At 42.4% G+C, this 22537-nt stretch overlaps 4 protein-coding genes across 5 annotated transcripts; 2 read left to right on the top strand and 2 right to left on the bottom strand.

Moving 5' to 3' along the window:
- Positions 1–1156: 1156 nt before the first annotated feature.
- Positions 1157–4730, bottom strand: LOC137889274 (tubulin alpha-1C chain-like). 2 transcript variants are annotated; one of them, XM_068733052.1, is made up of 4 exons: positions 4622–4730; positions 3745–3967; positions 3514–3662; positions 1157–2176 (listed from the first exon to the last, which is right to left on the bottom strand). In XM_068733052.1, exons 1-4 carry the CDS (start codon positions 4622–4624, stop codon positions 1202–1204), a joined length of 1350 nt encoding a protein of 449 aa, XP_068589153.1. In that variant the 5' UTR covers positions 4625–4730; the 3' UTR covers positions 1157–1201. The 2 variants fall into 2 exon arrangements, with proteins under 2 accessions (XP_068589153.1, XP_068589152.1); XM_068733051.1 differs by lacking the exon at positions 4622–4730 and having other exon boundaries at positions 3745–3991.
- Positions 4731–7466: 2736 nt separating this feature from the next.
- On the top strand, positions 7467–10184 carry LOC137889233 (tubulin alpha chain-like). Its single transcript, XM_068732993.1, has 4 exons — positions 7467–7580; positions 8467–8689; positions 8786–8934; positions 9042–10184. Exons 1-4 carry the CDS (start codon positions 7578–7580, stop codon positions 10020–10022), a joined length of 1356 nt encoding a protein of 451 aa, XP_068589094.1. The 5' UTR covers positions 7467–7577; the 3' UTR covers positions 10023–10184.
- A 2343-nt stretch (positions 10185–12527) lies between these two features.
- LOC137889486 (tubulin alpha chain-like) lies at positions 12528–15376 on the bottom strand. The gene is made up of 4 exons (XM_068733366.1): positions 15268–15376; positions 14266–14488; positions 14015–14163; positions 12528–13879 (listed from the first exon to the last, which is right to left on the bottom strand). Exons 1-4 carry the CDS (start codon positions 15268–15270, stop codon positions 12899–12901), a joined length of 1356 nt encoding a protein of 451 aa, XP_068589467.1. The 5' UTR covers positions 15271–15376; the 3' UTR covers positions 12528–12898.
- Positions 15377–19384: 4008 nt separating this feature from the next.
- LOC137889485 (tubulin alpha chain-like) lies at positions 19385–22346 on the top strand. The gene is made up of 4 exons (XM_068733365.1): positions 19385–19520; positions 20682–20904; positions 20989–21137; positions 21236–22346. Exons 1-4 carry the CDS (start codon positions 19518–19520, stop codon positions 22214–22216), a joined length of 1356 nt encoding a protein of 451 aa, XP_068589466.1. The 5' UTR covers positions 19385–19517; the 3' UTR covers positions 22217–22346.
- Positions 22347–22537: the final 191 nt, after the last annotated feature.

The following is a 22537-nucleotide window of genomic DNA, read 5'->3' as shown; positions in this document are numbered from 1 at the left end:
GTGGAAGAACAGTATCTTTAACCAATTATCTCCATCGCACTGCACTCTACATACGGATATAAATCACACAATGGAGACCTACGACGGAACAGTTTGAGTCTGCCTCAAATTCAACTCAAGAAGAAGTGGTTTATTGGGAAATTGGAGAAGAAAAAAAAGTGGGCGTTCACGTACCCCACGAGCCAATCAAAGCAGTTGATGATCGTCATCGCTGCAATACCATAGATAGTATTTAAGAAGTGGACGTAGTCATCGTGACGTCACTCATTGGTTTATGGACTCGTTATGAAGCCGCGAGTGCGGTGATTTCGCCGTTGTTATTTTGAAATACGGACGTCGCCATCTTGGCATTTTTGCATCCAATGAACGGAAGTTACCATATTTGGAATGCGGAGGAGTGACGTGTTGACTTTGGATACGGCTCTGGTTGCAGCAGCGACCTGTCAGTCACAGTAAGCCCGCCCTAAAACAAACTCTACTTTATGGTCTATTTTACGCCAAATGGGACCATAATTAACATTTATTGAAGACTTTGAACTAGCGATTGCTGCTATTTACGCATCAGTATCTTGACAGTCTACTAAATACAGGCATTTCAGATTGTCAGTTTGTGTGTTAATTAAAACGTTTATTTTTGTCTATTTTTAAACCAACAGTAGTGGAAAAAGTACTCAGCAGGGGTGAAGGGTAACTAAGTACATATACTGAAGTACTGTACTTAAGTATGGAGGAGGACTAAAGCCGGCATCATTATAAATAACTCAATAAATACATCAAATAATAAAGAAAAGTATAAATAAGTCTCAATTGAGAAATAAATGTACAGGTAAATTTGAGAAATAGTTGGGTTTTTTTTTTATTGAGAACAGGTTAGATAATTTGGCCGTTGGTCTTTTCTCTGTATAAAGACCAGATACAGCAGGTAAGACTGCAGAATCTTGGGACTGGCTTCAGACTTAAACTAAATGACTTTATTCACATGTCTGGAGCAGAGCAACTGTTCCCCTAAAACTGTACAAATCAGTTTGATACTGCCCAAGATGGCATCATGCTTTTAGCAATAGACACAGACAAACCATCTGCACTGCGCCATTAAAAACTGTCCAACAGTACTTCTGCCCTTTGGAATGAGTGTATTAAAGACAGCAAAACTAGGTCAATTTCTAAACTTTATTTTTGAAGTTATTGAAAACACTTTGGTTTAATACTCCTCTCCATCATCCTCCTCTCCCACACTATCGGCTCCAACCTCCTCGTAATCCTTCTCCAGAGCTGCCATGTCCTCTCTGGCCTCGGAGAACTCTCCCTCCTCCATACCCTCACCCACATACCAGTGAACAAACGCACGCTTAGCGTACATCAGGTCAAACTTGTGGTCAAGCCGAGCCCAGGCCTCTGCAATAGCAGTGGTGTTGCTCAGCATGCACACGGCCCTCTGGACCTTGGCCAGGTCTCCACCAGGAACTGCAGTTGGAGGCTGGTAGTTGATGCCAACCTTGAAACCAGTGGGGCACCAGTCCACGAACTGGATGGAGCGCTTGGTTTTGATGGTGGCGATGGCAGCATTCACATCTTTGGGCACCACATCACCACGATACAAAAGGCAACAAGCCATGTATTTACCGTGACGAGGGTCACATTTCACAAATTGATTGGCTGGTTCAAAGCAGGCGTTGGTGATTTCTGACACCGTTAGCTGCTCATGGTAAGCTTTCTCAGCAGAGATGACGGGGGCATAGGTGGCCAGAGGGAAGTGGATACGGGGATATGGCACCAAGTTGGTCTGGAACTCTGTCAGATCAACATTGAGGGCGCCATCGAAACGAAGGGAAGCAGTGATGGAGGACACGATCTGACTGATCAGCCTGTTCAGGTTGGTGTAAGAGGGACGCTCGATATCGAGGTTCCTGCGGCAGATATCGTAGATGGCCTCGTTATCCACCATGAAGGCACAGTCAGAGTGATCCAGGGTGGTGTGGGTGGTCAGGATGGAGTTGTAGGGCTCCACCACAGCGGTGGACACCTGGGGAGCTGGGTAGATGGAGAACTCCAGCTTGGACTTCTTGCCGTAGTCGACAGACAGACGCTCCATCAGCAGAGAGGTGAAACCAGAGCCGGTGCCACCTCCGAAGCTGTGGAAAACCAGGAAGCCCTGAAGGCCGGTGCACTGGTCCGACTGAAGGAAGAGAGGGAGAGACAGTGATTACATATGATATTAGGGCTGGGCGATATGGCCAAAATCTTCTATACCAATACAGGTCATTTCATATCTCGATAATGGTATAGTATAGCGGCTAATTCAATAAATAAATAAATAAATAAATAAATAGTCTATATGAAAAAGTCAGATGGTAAGCCTATTTTTGTATACGCCTTTGTGAAATAAATACTTGACAAATGAAAAGGTCTGAGTGTTTTCTCATTTTATTAGGGAAACAACAATTTCAAGTGAATTCACTCGTCTCTGTTGCATTTCATCAAAACCAAAAGAGGGTTTTAGAACTTCTCATGTATAGCTGGTAGCCATCAAGTGAAGTGAAGTGACAGCAGATTTTCTCTGTAGCCTCTAAACATCCATTGTGTTAGCTGGCTTAACGGAATAACACCGCTACACTGCTGATGCCGCTGTTGGCGATCTTTTGCACTACTGTTTAGTTTACCTACTTAGTTAATTTAATACCATTTCATATACTGTGCATTTGTTTATTACTTTATTTTCTTTAAATTGAATAGGTTCTGCTCTGTTACTTTATTGTATATATTGTGCATTTTCCATACTTAATTTATTTTACTGTGTAACTTCATTTGCTGCTGCTACAAACAAATTCCCCCCTGGGGATAAATAAAGTATCCATCTATCCATCCATCCATCCATCCATGTCTCTGGTAGTGTTTCACTGCCATCAATACCAAACTACAACTTTTTAATATCATGACGTTTAGTTAGTAAACACCATTTTCTCCCCCGCCTCTAGAAATGAAGATATAAATACAATTTGTCCAAGTTTTGAGATCTTGTCTGAGAATTTTGCCATTACCACAATACAAAAAGAGGGTAAAATTTAAATGTAGGTGTGTTGCTCACAACATTCTTTTATTGTTTTGAGCTCAATAGCAAGGTGCTTTCTAGAAAAAGAAAAAAATAAATCAGCACCATGTTATCTAGTCCAGAGTAACAGGGCAGTTTGTCTTGAAATTGGGCCCCTATGTTTATGCAATAAGCTCCAGTAATGAAATTACAGTCACACAAACAGTATTGGTCTAGAGGCAGACATCTGAGACATCTTAAAAACCTGGACAAATTACAGCAAAATATCCTGCATGCCAAGATACTAGTAGAGGCAAGTCAGCAAATGTGTAGTAACCTGGATGAAATGACCCCTTAAAGTCACCATTAGGATCTTAGTTATGAGTATTAATGGGTCCTTTCCTCATCAATTCTTTAGAATTATACATTGTTCCAGGCATTCAGCCATATCAGGAAGGAACTTCTCCCGCTTTGAATTTACCCACCAGTTTACGGATCCTGTCCAGCACCAGTTCAATGACCTCTTTTCCGATGGTGTAGTGTCCACGGGCATAATTGTTAGCAGCATCCTCCTTACCAGTGATCAGCTGCTCAGGGTGGAACAGCTGGCGGTAAGTCCCACTGCGCACCTCATCTGAAGAGACAAAACCAGACATTGATTAATTATTATAATTATCAAATTAATGTTCAGTTCAGCCAGAAGTGATGACACTTACCGATGACGGTGGGCTCCAGGTCGACAAAAACTGCTCTTGGGACGTGTTTTCCGGCTCCGGTCTCACTGAAGAAGGTGTTGAAGGAATTGTCTCCTCCTCCCGTGGACTTTACACTGGGCATCTGTCCATCCGGCTGGATCCCATGTTCCAGGCAGTACAGCTCCCAGCAGGCATTGCCAATCTGGACGCCGGCTTGACCTACGTGCACCGAGATACACTCACGCTGGACAACAACGATTTGTAACATTTACCATTAAATATGTCCAGACATTTCCATCTTTAACCATGTCTAATTAGATACTTGAGATCACCACAAAGCTTAAAAAATAAAGAAAATTAAAATAAAAAATAAAAAAAGTCATGCAACATATAAGACAAATAGCTTATTATCTACAAAATATCATCTTGACAATATGTACATTTTATATTATACATTTTGCACCGATTTATCGGCCAAATATCGGCCGATAATCGCCTGCCATCGGCCAATATTTATCTGTTGCGTTGCATACATTCAGCGCCGATTAACTGTAGTCTCGGTTCTTTGAAGGTCGGTCTCGTGCAATAACTAACTACAGAACACTGGCTGAACAGACTCTGGCGTGACGACAGGTGGCGCGCGACCCGTGCACGTCTGGTTTGTTTACAAACAAAACGCGAAAGAATAAGTAGACCACGTGAAGCTTCGTCTCTACGAAAGATAAACGACGGGAACATTGTTACTACTTAATTAAAAGGAAATGTTAGCTAAAGCTAAATGTTCGGAAATGAACGTTAGCTAATGCCGATAAATAGCTTACATTGAAAATTAATTGACAAAATGAGGGCTGTGAATTTGGTTAAATAATAAGATAAAACTTCACATTGTTCCACTCACCATGTTTCCCGACGCTGTGTCGAAAGAGGTTGAAATAAGAAAGAAGAGGACGATAAACTCTCACAGCTGCGTTTCAATGAGTGCTGAGCGAGAGGCTGTCACATGTGTTCGCGCGGTGAGGCACTTTATACTTCTCTTCCTGGAAGGTAAACAGTGGTTCAATCCGATTGGTCGAGAGTCACAGGAGTTGCTTTTCTATTGGTTAAACGGAACCACTCGTCTTCACTACAGGTGTTACCGATAGGTCAGTCATGACGGCTGTTTCTCCGAAACTTTATTCTGTCTCAACTTTTATGAAAACAAAAAGGCAGAGCTCAATTCCTGGTCAACATAACAGATAACTACGAATAGCAAACATGCAATTATGATGAAAAAATATGAGAGATAAATAAACATCATCCTGCCTATTGTGTTTTCGATTTGAATGCAATAAAAGTAAATTACATGATACTATCAAAGAATGTTAACATTTAGATATTTTACTTAAGAAAAGTAACAAAACCACAATGTATAAATGCAAGTACAACTCCTGAATTCAAAATGTTCCTGAAGTAAATGTACAAAAGTATCAAACAAATGTCCCCTTGCGGGACGAATAAATATCTATCTATCTATCTATCTATCTATCTATCTATCTATCTATCTATCTATCTATCTATCTATCTATCTATCTATCTATCTATCTATCTATCTTGTTTTCATACAATTAAGACAATTGTAATACAATATAAAAGTTGTTTACACTGTGCTATAAAACAAGATTTACATTTAGATATTTTACTTTAGTAAAAGTACAAAAGTATTAGCATTCAACTACACTTAAAGTATCAAAAGTAATAGTACATATATTACGCAGAATGGCTCATTTTAGAATAAAATACACTGCCTGGCCAAAAAAAAAAGTCGCCACCTGGATTTAACTAAGCAAATAGGTACGAGCCTCCTATTGGATAATTACTGCATGGGCGATTATCTTTCAGCTGGCAACAAGTTATTTAACCCCAACTGGTGCAATGAGTTGCTTCTCATTTCTTAAACAACCGTGTCGAAAGACACATCCCATGGTCGTGGAAAAGATGTTAGTCTGTTTGAGAAGGGTCAAATCATTGGCATGCATCAAGCAGAGAAACCATCTCAGGAGATTGCAGAAACTACTAAAATTGGGTTAAGAACTGTCCAACGCATTATTAAAAGCTGGAAGGATAGTGGGGACCCATCGTCTTCGAGGAAGAAATGTGGCCCGGAAAAAAAACCTGATTGATCGTGATCGGCGATCACTTAAACGTTTGGTGAAATCAAATCGAAGAAAAACAACAGTAGAACTCAGGGCTATGTTTAATAGTGAAAGTAAGAGCATTTCCACACACACAATGCGAAGGGAACTCAAGGGATTGGGACTGAACAGCTGTGTAGCCTTAAGAAAACCACTAATCAGTGAGGCTAACTGGGAAAAAAAAGGCTTCAATTTGCTAGGGAGCATAAAGATTGGACTCTGGAGCAATGGAAGAAAGTCATGTGGTCTGATGAGTCCAGATTTACCCTGTTCCAGAGTGATGGGCGCATCAGGGTAAGAAGAGAGGCAGATGAAGTGATGCATCCATCATGCCTAGTGCCTACTGTACAAGCCTGTGGGGGCAGTGCTATGATCTGGGGTCGCTGCAGTTGGTCAGGTCTAGGTTCAGCAACAGCATGTGCTCAAAGAATGAGGTCAGCTGACTACCTGAATACACTGAATGACCAGGTTATTCCATCAATGGATTTTTTTTCTTCCCTGATGGCACGGGCATATTCCAAGATGACAATGCCAGGATTCATCGGGCTCAAATTGTGAAAGAGTGGTTCGGGGAGCGTGAGACATCATTTTCACACATGGATTGGCCGCCACAGAGTCCAGACCTTAACCCCATTGAGGATCTTTGGGATGTGCTGGAGAAGGCTTTGCGCAGCGGTCGTACTCTACCGTCATCACCACAAGATCTTGGTGAGAAATGAATGCAACACTGGATGGAAATAAATCTTGTGACATTGCAGAAGCTTATCGAAACAATGCCACAGCGAATGCGTGCCGTAATCAAAGCTAAAGGCGGTCCAACGAAATATTAGTGTGTGACCTTTTTTTTTTTTTTTTGGTGGCCAGGCAGTGTATGTAGGCTATCATTTGATTGGAATGTGTGATGCATTAATTTGTTCATGTTGCAACTGGTACTGGTTAATTGTTTACTGTATAAATAGGCCTCCAATATTAAAGCACTTGATGAAAAGAAAGTTTGTTTTTTGTTTGTATTATTGGAAATTACAACTTCTTTTAAAAGAATATCAATGTTTCCAAGCCTATAATAACACATTTAAACCTTTGTTCAGAGAGTATAACATATTTTAATAACACACACACAATAACACAATTATTGATTTAAGAGCATTTAAGCCAACCTTTCCAGTAGCTAACCCAGACAGATACCAGAGTTTACGATGATGAAAACATCAGAAATATCCGATTCATCAATGTAATGGCATTTTGCAGACTATTCCACGTGGCTGAAGCAGGAAACATTAAGTTATTTACATCTCAGGTACAGACGAACTGCATATTGTGAATCCACATCCAGCTACATTGACAGGGTACCTTCTGGTCCCCGATTCATTTAAACCTGTAATTTGGCAAATGGACTCTACAGCCACCTGAACCAAATCAATAAGACGTCTTCAAAGTCCACAAATCTCGGTTTCGGTACCTTTTGTTCTGCTTATGGATGTGAAACAGTTACTGCGGCAGAAGGAGGAGGAGTTTTTTGGGTTTTTTTTTATTATTTCTGGCGCAATTCACCAGTTCTCCTCAAGAGGCAGATCGAGTACATGAGTGTGGTGCATCTGCAGATCTGCATCAAACACCGCACCCCTCAGACACAAACACTCCTCTGGCTTGTCTCATTACATTGCATAATATCGACGAGCCATCATGGTAAGTAACATTTTAAGGAAAAATGTCATGTTTTATTTCCAAGGTTTTATTGTTCACAGGGTCTTACAGAACGGGAGTAAAGGAGGTAGCTCGTATGATATTGACGTCATCCTTTCTCCTCTTTATTATAGTGAACCGTGGCTGCATATAGCTTTATTGTCAATATGGCTGCTAATAGACAAATGAAAAAATTGGTGAATCGCATGCTGAATAGAAATGTAGCCTAGTGTATTCCTGCACTGTGGGCTGACGCCTAATCCTCTCCTCACATATCTCTTTTAAATTAGCTTGATTAGCTTCTTAATCATTATTTTATTAGTTTGTAATCCTGATTTAAAGGCATTTTTGTTGATTTTATATGATTATAATTCGGTATACCTTGTTCTAAGGATGATTTTATGTTCAATTATACATCCCACTGGCTCATCAAGACCGCACACCTTCTTGAATATGACATATAGATATATTTCAAATTTAAAAAACCTCTGTTCATTATGTGAGCCTTCTATTCCCAGTGGAGGATGTTAATGTGGCTTTTTAAAGAGACAGCACACTGCAACATGTCTGACCCAGATTATCCTCTCCCTACAGTAATTATGCATGCAACAGACGCGATCGTATGTGGCAGCAGAGAGCAGCAAAAAATAGATGTGTTCCTGTAAAATAATCAATAGACTGACCCTCTAGATAGACACGCTGTCACAGAATATTAGAACCGTAAAGGCCTTTCATGCAGTGTGAGAAGAACGAATTGAAATCTATGATGCACTGCCATTTTAGAGTTCATTTAAAATCTGTTTGACAAAACAAATGTATATGTATTTAGCTCTTCTATTTCAACAGGAGAAGCAGTTGTTAAATAAATATCTTCTTTCTCTTTCTACAGCGTGAGTGCATCTCCATCCACGTTGGTCAGGCTGGTGTCCAGATTGGCAACGCCTGCTGGGAGCTTTACTGCCTGGAACATGGGATCCAGCCGGACGGACAGATGCCCAGTGACAAGACTCTCGGAGGAGGAGACGACTCCTTTAACACTTTCTTCAGTGAGACTGGAGCCGGAAAACACGTCCCCAGAGCAGTTTTTGTGGATCTGGAGCCCACCGTCATCGGTAAGTGTCATCACTTATAACTGAACATTCATTTGTTAATTAAAGTCTGTGTGTTATAAGACTTAAAAGATTCAATGTCTATTTTTGTCTTTTCAGATGAGGTGCGCACTGGGACTTACCGCCAGCTGTTCCACCCTGAGCAGCTGATCACTGGTAAGGAGGATGCTGCTAACAATTATGCCCGTGGACACTACACCATCGGAAAAGAGATCATCGACCTGGTGCTGGACAGGATCCGCAAACTGGTGGGTAACATGATATCAGGAGGGATCCATATTTGATTTAAAATATTTAATTAAAAGACATAACTGTATCACATACGTAATCACTGTCTCTCCCTCTCTTCCTTCAGTCGGACCAGTGCACCGGCCTTCAGGGCTTCCTGGTTTTCCACAGCTTCGGAGGTGGCACCGGCTCTGGTTTCACCTCTCTGCTGATGGAGCGTCTGTCTGTCGACTACGGCAAGAAGTCCAAGCTGGAGTTCTCCATTTACCCAGCTCCCCAGGTGTCCACCGCTGTGGTGGAGCCCTACAACTCCATCCTGACCACCCACACCACCCTGGAGCACTCTGACTGTGCCTTCATGGTGGATAACGAGGCCATCTACGATATCTGTCGTAGGAACCTCGATATCGAGCGTCCCTCTTACACCAACCTGAACAGGCTGATCAGTCAGATTGTGTCCTCCATCACTGCTTCCCTTCGTTTTGATGGCGCCCTCAATGTTGATCTGACAGAGTTCCAGACCAACTTGGTGCCATATCCTCGTATCCACTTCCCTCTGGCCACCTATGCCCCCGTCATCTCTGCTGAGAAAGCTTACCATGAGCAGCTAACGGTGTCAGAAATCACCAACGCCTGCTTTGAACCAGCCAATCAGATGGTGAAATGCGACCCTCGCCACGGCAAATACATGGCTTGTTGCCTGCTGTTCCGTGGTGATGTGGTTCCTAAAGATGTGAATGCTGCCATCGCCACCATCAAAACCAAGCGCTCCATCCAGTTCGTGGACTGGTGCCCCACTGGTTTCAAGGTTGGCATCAACTACCAGCCGCCCACTGTAGTTCCTGGTGGAGACCTGGCCAAGGTCCAGAGGGCCGTGTGCATGCTGAGCAACACCACTGCTATTGCAGAGGCCTGGGCTCGGCTTGACCACAAGTTCGATCTGATGTACGCTAAGCGTGCGTTTGTTCACTGGTATGTGGGTGAGGGTATGGAGGAGGGAGAGTTCTCTGAGGCCAGAGAGGACATGGCAGCTCTGGAGAAGGATTACGAGGAGGTTGGAGTCGACTCTATTGAGGGTGAGGGAGAGGAAGAGGGAGAGGAATATTAAAAGGGACAAAAAGGCACTTTAAACAGGAAAACAATTGCTTCAAATTAAAGGCATTCCAAATGAAATGTTTGTCTATCAAATCTAAGTTTGGCTTTTCAGACTAAGTGATCCAAGAAAAATGTCAGTTTGGCTCTGTTCTAAATAAATATCCTGTAACATGAAGTTGTCTATGTTGTTTCTTATTTCTTTTGTGGTTTAACAATGAAAAATAACTTTTAGTCGGCAGTTTAGTTCATGTGATTAGATAAGGATATTAATTTGACAAATTGCTGAATATAGACTACCCACAGTGTTAACATTCTACTTTAAAATCTTTGAAATGAGTGTTATGGTTTGTTAAAGCTACGGTCAGCATATTTGAAGTATGACTTCCCTCTACAAATTGACAGTCATTTGTTTCTTTGTTTAAAAAGAAAATCAGTCTGTAGTTGATATAAACCTGCAAGTTTAACTTCTGCCTCATTATGCAATTCAGTGTTTGATCTATGAAAGCTTAAGATATATATTAGCCTTTTTACTTGAGAAGTCAACCTTATTTGTCAAAGAGAATCCACAGAAAATTGTGTGAATATTATTATTATCATCAAGACACCAAAAGCATTTTATCATGTAAGATTTCTGTGTGTTAATTCACGAGTGCACCTGCCACTCCAAAATGCTCTAGAATGAACCTGTAAGATAAGATCTGAACCGTTTTGGGTACATTTCAAGCTGCGCGGTTTGCTCATCACACCATCTCAGGATACACCTGCCTCCATCATTTATCTTTATTCATAGAGACAGAAGATGTACTCTTATTAAATAAGAGTCTGATGTATCTCTGTTCAACCTTGAGTTTTTCTGTCACTAGGGTTCATTCAGTATCAGTGTTAATACTGGATCACATGATCTCATTAACCTGTAATAAAAAGCAACATTCAAATTAGTTTCAATATGAGGTGTAGTTGACAGTCACTGTTAGGTGAAAAACCCAAAAGGAGAAAATTAATATGCAATATCTTCAAGGGTTTCTTTAAGTTCCATTTTCTTGACACACCATACTATTTTGATTTGTTTCCAGGCTAACTATAGTTAAAGTGCATTTTTGAATTCATATAAACTTAACTAAACATAAAAGCAAAAGCGGTCTGGTGTTTTTTTTTGCTTAACAGAAATCTCAAAACAGTTCAAATTTGAGTCAGTGTGCAAGTTTGTTAACCATTCAACTTGGATTGCAGGGAAGGCAAGTTGGTCAAAATAACATTACAATTCAAATGGGACCTATAGCTCTCTTTTCACTAGCAGGATTAGCTACTATAGGCCTGTCGACCTACAGTATGAACTTAGCCACTGACTGTAGACTGTAGGTATATTTTTATGTTGTTCCATGAGGCTCAGTTAACTACATTTGACACCAATAACGCTGTTTCTATCCTTAGACCTCTATGAAATGTGGCATAACATGCAAAAACCTACTGTTTTTTCAGTGCATTTCGGTCTCATTTGTGTTTTCTTACTTCGTTTTTTTTCTAAAAGCTTTACATGTGTTGTCAAAATCCTTCTCTTTTGTGTATCTGCGTGTGTCTTAAATTGCAGTGCATTGATCTCTCTAGGCCACCGTACTATACTGTTGTTAATCCTGCCAGTTTATGACTGCTACTGTCATGAATGAATGCAAGCAATCCAAGTTTGATGGCAAACACACTTACACACTGACTCAAATTCACATGCAATAAAACCACAAAACCACTAATGCTTTATAGGTTATATGTGACTGTGGGGAACAGAAATCATGGGGATGTTGTGAGCTGGTCAGAGGCAGGTTGTTTATAATGAAGATCAAATGCCTCGTATATCTTTTATAATAACACACCCATCTTTTTCTCTTCATAAGTTGTTCACCAATCGGGACTGTCAACTACATGTAGCTCATATTTAGACCTTCGTATTAATGTTAACTCATTCAGACAAGCAGGTTTATGAGTCTACATGCATACTCTGGTACTAAAAACACATTGGTGACATATATGTTTAGGATTAATTAGATACACTGTTCTCTCATATAGTTGCATTAGATTTCCTGTGCAGGTGTGTCCTGAGGTGGTGTGGTGGGCAATGATTTAGCTGGAAATGTACCAAGGTCTCTTCTTTTCAAGAAAACTAAGGGTTAGGTGTTAATTTGGGATATTTTTGAGTGGCAGGTGCAGCTGTGCATTGAAACTTAAATGATAACTTGTTTTTGGTGTCTTGATCTGACACTTAAAAAAGCTGCTGTTACTGTTGAAAGGATAAAACATTATCATTCTGTAGTTCCCAGATTACGGATTATTCACTTGGTTCAGCTCTGTAGCAATAACATTCACACATTTCAAGAATGTTGATTTGTGATCTGGTAAAAAGGCTCATATTTAGCTTAAGTTTTCATAGATCAAACACTCAACTGTGTAATTGGGTAGAAGTCCTGACTGAAGGTTATTTTTCATTCTTAAACCAAAAAAATAGAAAGAAAGACATAACACAAAGGACTTGATGTTTCAAGTTGGGATTTATTTAGAACATAGTCAAGATGGCATATTTTCGATAGCTTAGTCTGAAAAGCCAAACACAGAATACTATAGACATTTCTTTTGGAATGCCTTTAATTGGAAGCAATTGTTTCTTGTTTAAATAATGCTTTAAGTCCCTTTTAATACTCGTCTTCCACACCCGTAACAAAACACCCGACTAAACTCCACCATAACAAACTGCTTATGTTCTCTCCGACCTTTCCGACCACATCAAATTAACGTCCACATTTTTAGGAGTTTTATTGGGACAGACAAACTTGTATTTAACTGATATTAAATATTTTGGAATGTTTTTAAGGATGAACTGTTTAAAGTGCCTTTTTGTCCCTTTTAATATTCCTCTCCCTCTTCCTCTCCCTCTCCCTCAATAGAGTCGACTCCAACCTCCTCGTAATCCTTCTCCAGAGCTGCCATGTCCTCTCTGGCCTCAGAGAACTCTCCCTCCTCCATACCCTCACCCACATACCAGTGAACAAACGCACGCTTAGCGTACATCAGGTCAAACTTGTGGTCAAGCCGAGCCCAGGCCTCTGCAATAGCAGTGGTGTTGCTCAGCATGCACACGGCCCTCTGGACCTTGGCCAGGTCTCCACCAGGAACTACAGTGGGCGGCTGGTAGTTGATGCCAACCTTGAAACCAGTGGGGCACCAGTCCACGAACTGGATGGAGCGCTTGGTTTTGATGGTGGCAATGGCAGCATTCACATCTTTAGGAACCACATCACCACGATACAAAAGGCAACAAGCCATGTATTTGCCGTGGCGAGGGTCGCATTTCACCATCTGATTGGCTGGTTCAAAGCAGGCGTTGGTGATTTCTGACACTGAGAGCTGCTCATGGTAAGCTTTCTCAGCAGAGATGACGGGGGCATAGGTGGCCAGAGGGAAGTGGATACGGGGATATGGCACCAAGTTGGTCTGGAACTCTGTCAGATCGACATTGAGGGCGCCATCGAAACGAAGGGAAGCAGTGATGGAGGACACAATCTGACCAATCAGCCTGTTCAGGTTGGTGTAAGAGGGACGCTCGATATCGAGGTTCCTGCGGCAGATATCATAGATGGCCTCGTTATCGACCATGAAGGCACAGTCAGAGTGCTCCAGGGTGGTGTGGGTGGTCAGGATGGAGTTGTAGGGCTCCACCACAGCGGTGGACACCTGGGGAGCTGGGTAGATGGAGAACTCCAGCTTGGACTTCTTGCCGTAGTCAACAGACAGACGCTCCATCAGCAGAGAGGTGAAACCAGAGCCGGTGCCACCTCCGAAGCTGTGGAAAACCAGGAAGCCCTGAAGGCCGGTGCACTGGTCCGACTGAAGGAAGAGAGGGAGAGACAGTGATTACATATGAGATACAGTTATGTCTTTTAATTCAATATTTTGAAGGAAAAAAAATGACTGTAATGAAATAAAAATTAGGAATAGATCCTCTGATATCATGTTACCCACCAGTTTGCGGACCCTGTCCAGCACTATGTCGATGATCTCTTTTCCGATGGTGTAGTGTCCACGGGCATAATTGTTAGCAGCATCCTCCTTACCAGTGATCAGCTGCTCAGGGTGGAACAGCTGGCGGTAAGTCCCAGTGCGCACCTCATCTGAAGAGAAGAAAATACTGAATCAGGTGTTGTTTACAATTTTCCAATATTTCACTTTTAATTTGCCTAAATTAATGTTCAGCCAGAAGTGATGACACTTACCGATGACGGTGGGCTCCAGATCCACAAAAACAGCTCTGGGGACGTGTTTTCCGGCTCCAGTCTCACTGAAGAAAGTGTTAAAGGAATCGTCTCCTCCTCCGATGGTCTTGTCACTGGGCATCTGTCCGTCCGGCTGGATCCCATGCTCCAGGCAGTAAAGCTCCCAGCAGGCGTTGCCAATCTGGACACCAGCCTGACCAACGTGGATAGAGATGCACTCACGCTGTGGAAAGAAAAAAAAAGCAAGAGAGGTTATTTACCTGTATGCATCGTTCACATGTGACACTGGGTAGAAAAAAATAAACACACTCATTCTATTAGTTGTTTTTTTTTTAGGAAATTGCTGGTGAAAGTATGTAAGGGAGATGAACAGTTATAACACAACAGGAGATGAAGTTCCCCTTTGGGCCGCAGTGACGCAGTGTCTATTAGGAGGACCACTCAGCAGTGTCCATTATCGACCAGCATGATTTTTTAATGCCTTGCGCCATGCTGACATGTGCACTTAATCCATTTTGCCTCCGGACAGGCTTTCTCTGGGTGTGGGACGTCTGAAGAGTGAGCATCCTCCCTTGTCGGTAATGTTACAGTGACTTGCCCTGTAACGAGTGACGTGAGGCCTACGCTGCTTATAGATGCTCAAAGAGAACAAAACACCCGCAGAGAGTCGGTGTCTGGGACCGAAGCCATCATTAATCATTATGTCCGCATTGCGAGCTTAACTGATGAAAAACACTTTTGTTCAATCTGCCCACCAAGTAACGTCAGCGAGCTGTTTCCCCATCCAGAGCTCCGCCTTAACATCTCCCCACATCAAATCTTATTATGATACATTTAAAATGAGTTCTTTAAGAAAGTTACTTTAAACCTTGTATGATGTCTCAAGCTTATTCCCATTTTGTCATCAATGTTAAGGTCCCCCCCCACTCCCATCACTGAAGCAGACCTCAAGTTCGTCTATTTATATATAAGATGTAAAAAAAAAAAAAAAAAAGTGCTTACCATTTTGTTCTGTTTCAGTTGCTGCGGAGGGTTGAAGCTCTTGGAAAATCTTACAGTTCGACAGTTATGGGGTCGATGTAAGATATAATGGCGTGCATGAGGATGCACAGCGGTATATATAGACAAGTTCAGCGCCGGAGCCGGTGTCTGCATGTGTCACTATTGGTCAATTCCCTGTCAGTCTGACGCGTCGAAGCCATCCGCGGCTTTCTATTGGATGAGCGTCTCTCTCGCGCCACAGACCGCCTCCCCGACCACACCCGAATCCATTCATCGCCCAGTTATTATGCAGCTCCTCCGAAGGAAAAAAATGATGGCTCATTCCACATGCTGGTACCACACAGGCCCAGTTTTGACATACATTAAACAGTTTGTTTGCATGTCCACCTTACAAACAAATGAATGCATGCAGAATAACATAACAGGTTATAGAATACAAAAGATGAGATACAACTATCTTTGTGCATGTATTTATGATGATGAACAGAGTGGGATAGAATAGAGTCTGCAATTTGGGAATATATCACTCTGTTGTTAGGGTTAGGGTTTGTAGGCTTTATACACTATATAGGATTGATGTCTGAACACCTGTCAGTGCACAATCAACCAAGCAATGAGTCAGATAATCCAAAATATGAATAGTAACCATCTGCTTCACTGCCTAGTAATCCAAATCATGTTTGGCTTCCGAATATTGGGACGCTGGTATAGTGTGTTATTATTAACTCTCTGCCTAAAGACCAAAAATTCAGATTTTTATTTTCAGTCACAGACAAAAGAGGTCAAACTGTCCTGTCAGAGATGAGAGACATGTAGGCCACAGAGATCCACAGACGCCCAACCCCCAGCCCCCCTCCTAAGATTGAACCGTTGCTAGGAAATGAACATGGTGCACGGTTGCCTGGATACAGCCTAGTATCCACATAGACCGCCTTTATCTGGCAGTCACGTGTCTCAGCTTAAATGGCAGCATTAACGGGCTGCAGTGCAGCTGCCTCAGTGGGGGGATGTGAGGCGCATCAGCCATCTTTTTTTCCCAAAAATCTTTCCTCCTGATGTCCTGTGTATGTTAGGAAACACACTTCCGCTGGCCTATAAACGCATGTGTCCTCCCCGTCTCATAAAACTGATGACAAAAATAAATAAATACAAATTATCCTTGAGGATGATAGGGTGTGGCCTCTGCAAACTCAAGAGTCCTGGCATCAATGTGGGTCAGCTCTTTTGTTCAGACACATCAAAGCAGTTCTTTCTACAGTAACTGGATGTGGGTAACAGCTCTGTTTGTGTTATACATTCAACTTTCAATGACAAAGACAAAAAATGGTTCTTCTGTGGACCTAAAGAAAAGAAGAGCAAACTAACAGTTAAGCTTTATTTGCTAACAACAAAGGAAACTATGACAACAGTTGTCCCAGAGGCAGAAATGATGCCTCTTTGAATTTGAAGTGCCTTGAAATAACCCACTTTGAAATGCAAAGTCAAGAGAAGCTGATCTCTGTTTCAGTGATTACAAGTATACCTGCAGCCAAAATCACAGTGAAATCATGAAATAATGAGTCATTCTACATTTTTAGAAAGAGCTGCATGCCATACAGATTGAAATGTATTAGCTTGTAAAACATTTTGCTGTTGGCAATTCTGCAAGGTCTTCCTCACTCGTCACTTTAGATGCTAATTCAAATGGTTGACAGCTTTTTAAAAGTGGGTTTTCTTTTTCTTTTCCCTTCTGGTGTCCAATGTAAGCATGTTCTTGTAATATTAGCAGGGTCTTTTCTCAACACATGTCCTATCCATCTCCATCTTCTTCTCATCAGGATGGTCTCCATGCATTCTTGTTGGCATTTGTCATACAGTTCTTCATTTGAAATGGTGTTTGGCCAGAAAATGTGCAGTATTTGCCTTAATAAGGCAAGGAACGCTTTCAAAGTATTGATTAACACGTGGAGGTCACAGCAGTACACCATCAAGACCAAACTTAAATTGCATCAGAGCTGTGTTTTATCCACCCTATTGTATGGTTCTAAATGCTGGAGAATGACACAAGAAGATCTCAACAGACTCTCAACCTTCCACACCAAGAGTTTAAGACGATTCCTGATGTCTTTATCTGTGCCCCCATCGTGTCTGACAGTGCTGACCAAATATGTGAACTCGTCAGTTTTGGGAAGATCTTCTCCGTTAACCTGAATTGGTGAGAGATTTGAAATGTTCAGAGTCATCACTTCTGTTTTCTTTTTGCTGATCTTCAGGCCAATCTTCTGACCAAAATCACTGAGGCGGGATGTTTTCTCCTGCATGTGCCGATGAGTATGTGAAAGAAGAGAAAGATCATCTGCATAGAATAGATCTTCAAGTGATGGAAAGAGTGTCCATCGAATGCCTCTAATTTGGTCTTCAGTCTGTCTGGCTCTCCACTTACTACCTCGGCACCTTCGAAAATGAGATTTCTCCTTCAATGTGTTTTCTGAGGTTCTAAATTAAATAAATGACTGAATCAGTTTACTCATTATATCTGCATGAAGCCACGTTTATAGAAATTATGAATCACTAATTTAGATTAGTGGCTAATGTGTTTCATTTTCATTGGCAGAACCAAAACATATATATCAGTATGTGGGCCACTAACTGGACCTCCAGAACAGTAGGCCTATTCATGCAAGGTTTGTCAAAAACTATATACATCAAGATCAAAATCTCTGCTAATTAATTTAAGTGAATAAGGATAACACAACCTTCCTCTCTTTTATCTGACAGATCACTTTATGTAACTTGCATATGGATTAAAACATTCAACATTGTTGTTGCAGATGGGAAATATGCTTTGTCACTTTGTTGGGTATCATATTCTCTCTTAGCAGGATGCAGTGTGGTCAGGTTCATGCTATGGACCACTCCCATCTCCAGCATTCCCATCCTCCCTCTCTCCTCTTGGTGTGCAGCTGCTCGGACCCTCCCTGTTTCACAGCTGCTGGGGAGGAGGAGGAGTATGATGGGTAGTGGAGAATGTTCTCTCAAGAACTCCTGGCTGAGAGCCATGGCTGCTTCCTGTCCTTCTCTTTCATCTCCTACAGTTTTCATTGAGTACAGCAACCACAAAATCTGATTGTAGATTATACATCTTCAATTCAATGCTGAATAAACAACGATCAACTCCCACATTATGGTGGATCCTCTGACAAAAGCAAAGTCTCGAGTTTGAAGGTGCTTATTATGTTAGGAGCTTTATGCAAGCTTATTTTCCTTCCCTGTAGGATTCCAGACAGCTTAACGGGCAGAGCTTTAATCTTGTAGAAGCCACACTGTGAGCAAGGACCTTATGCACATAGTGCTTCAGTGCAATCTTTATGCCAGATAAACTGCAATTCAGCCAATTTAATTTCCTCAAACAAGACCAGAGGAAGCACGCCCCAAAGTCAGTGCAGCCGAATGGCACACAGAGGGACAGGCTGACATGCTGCCACGTGATCAGCCCACTGAATGACATCATTGCAGAGAATCTGGGACAAAGAGGGAGGGGAGCTGGCGAGCTGGCATGCCGGGCAGATAAAATGGCAGGCATGGATGCCCCAGCTGATACCAGCTCGAGTGGAATGGAAGCATCTTGTGCAGCAGAAGTATTCAGCCATCTTGCATCATTTATAATGCATCGGGTGTGCAGGCGCAAGAATAGGCTTTGTATTGATTTGCAGTTGGCCACACCTATACATCATAGCTGTCCTTGCTCACATGCCAACACCTTGCCTCTGCATGAATAATAAATTGGCTTTGTTTGAACTAGCCCTTTAACCATAACAATTACCTTTAATATATCCACACAAACAATATAGGGAAATTACATTACAACCATATACTGTATAAAACAGATTATTAAAAAAAGTGCCACATTATAATTATGTTCCTATCACATGAAATACTCTGAAAATAGTAGACTGTATCTTATTGTAGTGCACTTTAAGTCCAGGTCTGACAATTTTGTTCACATTTGAAAACAGAATACAGATTGGTTTAAACAGCTTTACCAAATGGAGGCACTAAAACCTTTTTTTTGTCCACAATGCACAGAAGCAAATCCCCCTCCCTGCATGTGGGCCTATAAATCCTGTAGCACCGCCCTCCCAGTCAGCAGTTGTTGCATCGACCCCGTTGGGTACAACACGCAACGCAAACCACACCGTCTTTAAAAAGCCCTTTTCTTCACATTTTCTCCGTCTGCTCTTCCTCCTTGAACCTCAATCGAAATAAAAAAAATGGTAAGTCTGTTTTTCTATCTGTCTCTTTGAAGCAGTATTGCGAGGTTACAGATGATCAGCAGTCGGTGTTTCTGCTGTTACAACACGTCGTTAACGGGTCTCCATCTCTGGACGACCCTCTCCAATCGAACAATCAGACCGATTATTATTTTAATTTTTTTTTTGCTATAGTTTCAAAATAGGTCGACTATATTTTTGAATGAAAGTGAACAGTGTAATGTTGCTGTTGATTAATGCACGGATTGGTCGGCAGCACTGGCACGGCGTGATTGTCATTGTCTAGAGATGAGAACAATGCACCGACTGTCTGCATTCAAGCTTTAGTAACAAGACGCTCAGGTGGATGAATCTGGTTTTCTTTAGCAGCATTACTGCCTTTATATTTCTATTATTGTCAAGATTATCGCGAGAATAGGCTAAAAATAGACACCTTGCAAATGCCCTTCCCTGTTTGGAGGAAGGGAGGGGCCGATTGAGTCATAGATGGCGTTAGATCGCAGCCATCATTTTTAATTCATAGGATACAGGAGTAAATAATTTTTTAATCTCATTCATAAAAATAAAAAAACCCTCTATTCCAAGCGACATGAAATATAAAAGGTTAATTTAAAATAAGTCCTCACTCATTTGATTTGATCTAAACTGCTAATTTAATTTGGATGATATGCAAATATAATATAAAATGTTGTTATTGGGCAGATGATCTTCTTCAAGCATCCGCTGTGATTGTGCGTCCTCAAGGCACAACAGCAAGTGGAATATTTCGAGCGGATGATCGTCAGGGGCAAATTCATTTGCATTTGTGCTTATGCTTTGCAAAGGAGGGTGAATGTGGGGTAAAAAAAAAAAAGAAAAAAGACAAGAGGACAAAAAGGGCTACAGGAAAGACGAGAGGAGCGTTCTGCCTCGGCGGAGGCTGCTGGCAGGCATTTCTGTCCCCCTGCAGATTGTGGTGCAGGGAGGGGCCTCCCGCTGCACCGCCTGTGTATCTCAGAAAGGGGGAGCAACTGAATGTTCACAATGTTGAGAAGCGTTTATGTTGTTTTATTATTGTGGTAGATTTCAAGGGAAAACCAGCAGCGTCAGACTGTAAATTAACGTGAAAACATCATTAAATGCATACAGGTAAATAACCTCATTGTTTTTTTCTTCTTTCCACAGCGTGAGTGTATCTCTATCCACGTTGGTCAGGCTGGTGTCCAGATTGGCAATGCCTGCTGGGAGCTTTACTGCCTGGAGCATGGGATCCAGCCAGACGGACAGATGCCCAGTGACAAGACTCTCGGAGGAGGAGACGATTCCTACAACACTTTCTTCAGTGAGACTGGAGCCGGAAAACACGTCCCCAGAGCTGTTTTTGTGGACCTGGAGCCCACCGTCATCGGTAATCTCCAATTATGCCATAGTTAGCTTTTGATTTTTTTTTTTTAAGTCAAACCCTCATTTCTGATCGACCTGGTCTCTTCAGATGAGGTGCGCAGTGGGACTTACCGCCAGCTGTTCCACCCTGAGCAGCTGATCACTGGTAAGGAGGATGCTGCCAACAATTATGCCCGTGGACACTACACCATCGGCAAAGAGATCATCGACATAGTGCTGGACAGGATCCGCAAACTGGTGGGTAACATGATATCAGAGGATCTATTCTTGAATTTAAATTTAATGACATAACTGTATCTCATATGTAATCACTGTCTCTCCCTCTCTTCCTTCAGTCGGACCAGTGCACCGGTCTTCAGGGCTTCCTGGTTTTCCACAGCTTCGGAGGTGGCACCGGCTCTGGTTTCACCTCTCTGCTGATGGAGCGTCTGTCTGTCGACTACGGCAAGAAGTCCAAGCTGGAGTTCTCCATCTACCCAGCTCCCCAGGTGTCCACCGCTGTGGTGGAGCCCTACAACGCCATCCTGACCACCCACACCACCCTGGAGCACTCTGACTGTGCCTTCATGGTGGATAACGAGGCCATCTACGATATCTGCCGCAGGAACCTCGATATTGAGCGTCCCTCTTACACCAACCTGAACAGGCTGATCAGTCAGATTGTGTCCTCCATCACTGCTTCCCTTCGTTTTGATGGCGCCCTCAATGTTGATCTGACAGAGTTCCAGACCAACTTGGTGCCATATCCCCGTATCCACTTCCCTCTGGCTACCTATGCCCCCGTCATCTCTGCTGAGAAAGCTTACCATGAGCAGCTCTCAGTGTCAGAAATCACCAACGCCTGCTTTGAACCAGCCAATCAGATGGTGAAATGCGACCCTCGCCACGGCAAATACATGGCTTGTTGCCTGCTGTTCCGTGGTGATGTGGTTCCTAAAGATGTGAATGCTGCCATCGCCACCATCAAAACCAAGCGCTCCATCCAGTTCGTGGACTGGTGCCCCACTGGTTTCAAGGTTGGCATCAACTACCAGCCGCCCACTGTAGTTCCTGGTGGAGACCTGGCCAAGGTCCAGAGGGCCGTGTGCATGCTGAGCAACACCACTGCTATTGCAGAGGCCTGGGCTCGGCTTGACCACAAGTTTGATCTGATGTACGCTAAGCGTGCGTTTGTTCACTGGTATGTGGGTGAGGGTATGGAGGAGGGAGAGTTCTCCGAGGCCAGAGAGGACATGGCAGCTCTGGAGAAGGATTACGAGGAGGTTGGAGTCGACTCTATTGAGGGTGAGGGAGAGGAAGAGGGAGAGGAATATTAAAAGGGACAAAAAGACTCTAGTTAAACAGGTACAAATTTATTGCAATGTGTTCTTGAACGCATTCCAAACAGAAATGTTTGTAAATTACCATTTTGGCTTTGTTCTAAATAAAACTCCTGTGACATGTGAATGTGTTTGTCTTTTCATAAATTCAACCTAAATACATAATATTGAGTATCTGACAAGATGTTGAAATTCACAGTTTTGAGCTATCCAATGTCAGGAGGAGGGGTAGATTCAGGCGTCTCTGTCATAACTAGCTCATCTACACCATTAGTTCAGCTGCTTCATCAGTAAATGTAATGTTAGAAAGGTGTCATG

This window comes from Cebidichthys violaceus, unplaced genomic scaffold, assembly GCF_023349555.1.
Source record: "Cebidichthys violaceus isolate CVI_PGR_0920_01 unplaced genomic scaffold, fCebVio1.0.p SCAF_6, whole genome shotgun sequence".
NCBI classification, from domain to species: domain Eukaryota; kingdom Metazoa; phylum Chordata; class Actinopteri; order Perciformes; family Stichaeidae; genus Cebidichthys; species Cebidichthys violaceus.
The sequence above is the reverse complement of the archived record's forward strand: the minus strand, read 5'-3'. Positions and strand labels throughout refer to the sequence as shown.

What these genes read in the sequence shown, in the direction of transcription:
- LOC137889274 (XM_068733051.1), bottom strand. Translation starts at nt 3,991, where the DNA reads ATGTTACAAATCGTTGTTGTCCAGCGTGAGTGTATCTCGGTGCACGTA. An exon ending in CCTGGAGCCCACCGTCATCG is followed by an intron (nt 3,663 to 3,744) that starts GTAAGTGTCATC and finishes TTGTCTCTTCAG; the next exon opens with ATGAGGTGCGCAGTGGGACT. An exon ending in TGGACAGGATCCGTAAACTG is followed by an intron (nt 2,177 to 3,513) that starts GTGGGTAAATTC and finishes CTCTTCCTTCAG; the next exon opens with TCGGACCAGTGCACCGGCCT.
- LOC137889233 (XM_068732993.1), top strand. An exon ending in TCTGGAGCCCACCGTCATCG is followed by an intron (nt 8,690 to 8,785) that starts GTAAGTGTCATC and finishes TTGTCTTTTCAG; the next exon opens with ATGAGGTGCGCACTGGGACT. An exon ending in TGGACAGGATCCGCAAACTG is followed by an intron (nt 8,935 to 9,041) that starts GTGGGTAACATG and finishes CTCTTCCTTCAG; the next exon opens with TCGGACCAGTGCACCGGCCT.
- LOC137889486 (XM_068733366.1), bottom strand. An exon ending in TCTGGAGCCCACCGTCATCG is followed by an intron (nt 14,164 to 14,265) that starts GTAAGTGTCATC and finishes TCTTCTCTTCAG; the next exon opens with ATGAGGTGCGCACTGGGACT. An exon ending in TGGACAGGGTCCGCAAACTG is followed by an intron (nt 13,880 to 14,014) that starts GTGGGTAACATG and finishes CTCTTCCTTCAG; the next exon opens with TCGGACCAGTGCACCGGCCT.
- LOC137889485 (XM_068733365.1), top strand. An exon ending in CCTGGAGCCCACCGTCATCG is followed by an intron (nt 20,905 to 20,988) that starts GTAATCTCCAAT and finishes TGGTCTCTTCAG; the next exon opens with ATGAGGTGCGCAGTGGGACT. An exon ending in TGGACAGGATCCGCAAACTG is followed by an intron (nt 21,138 to 21,235) that starts GTGGGTAACATG and finishes CTCTTCCTTCAG; the next exon opens with TCGGACCAGTGCACCGGTCT.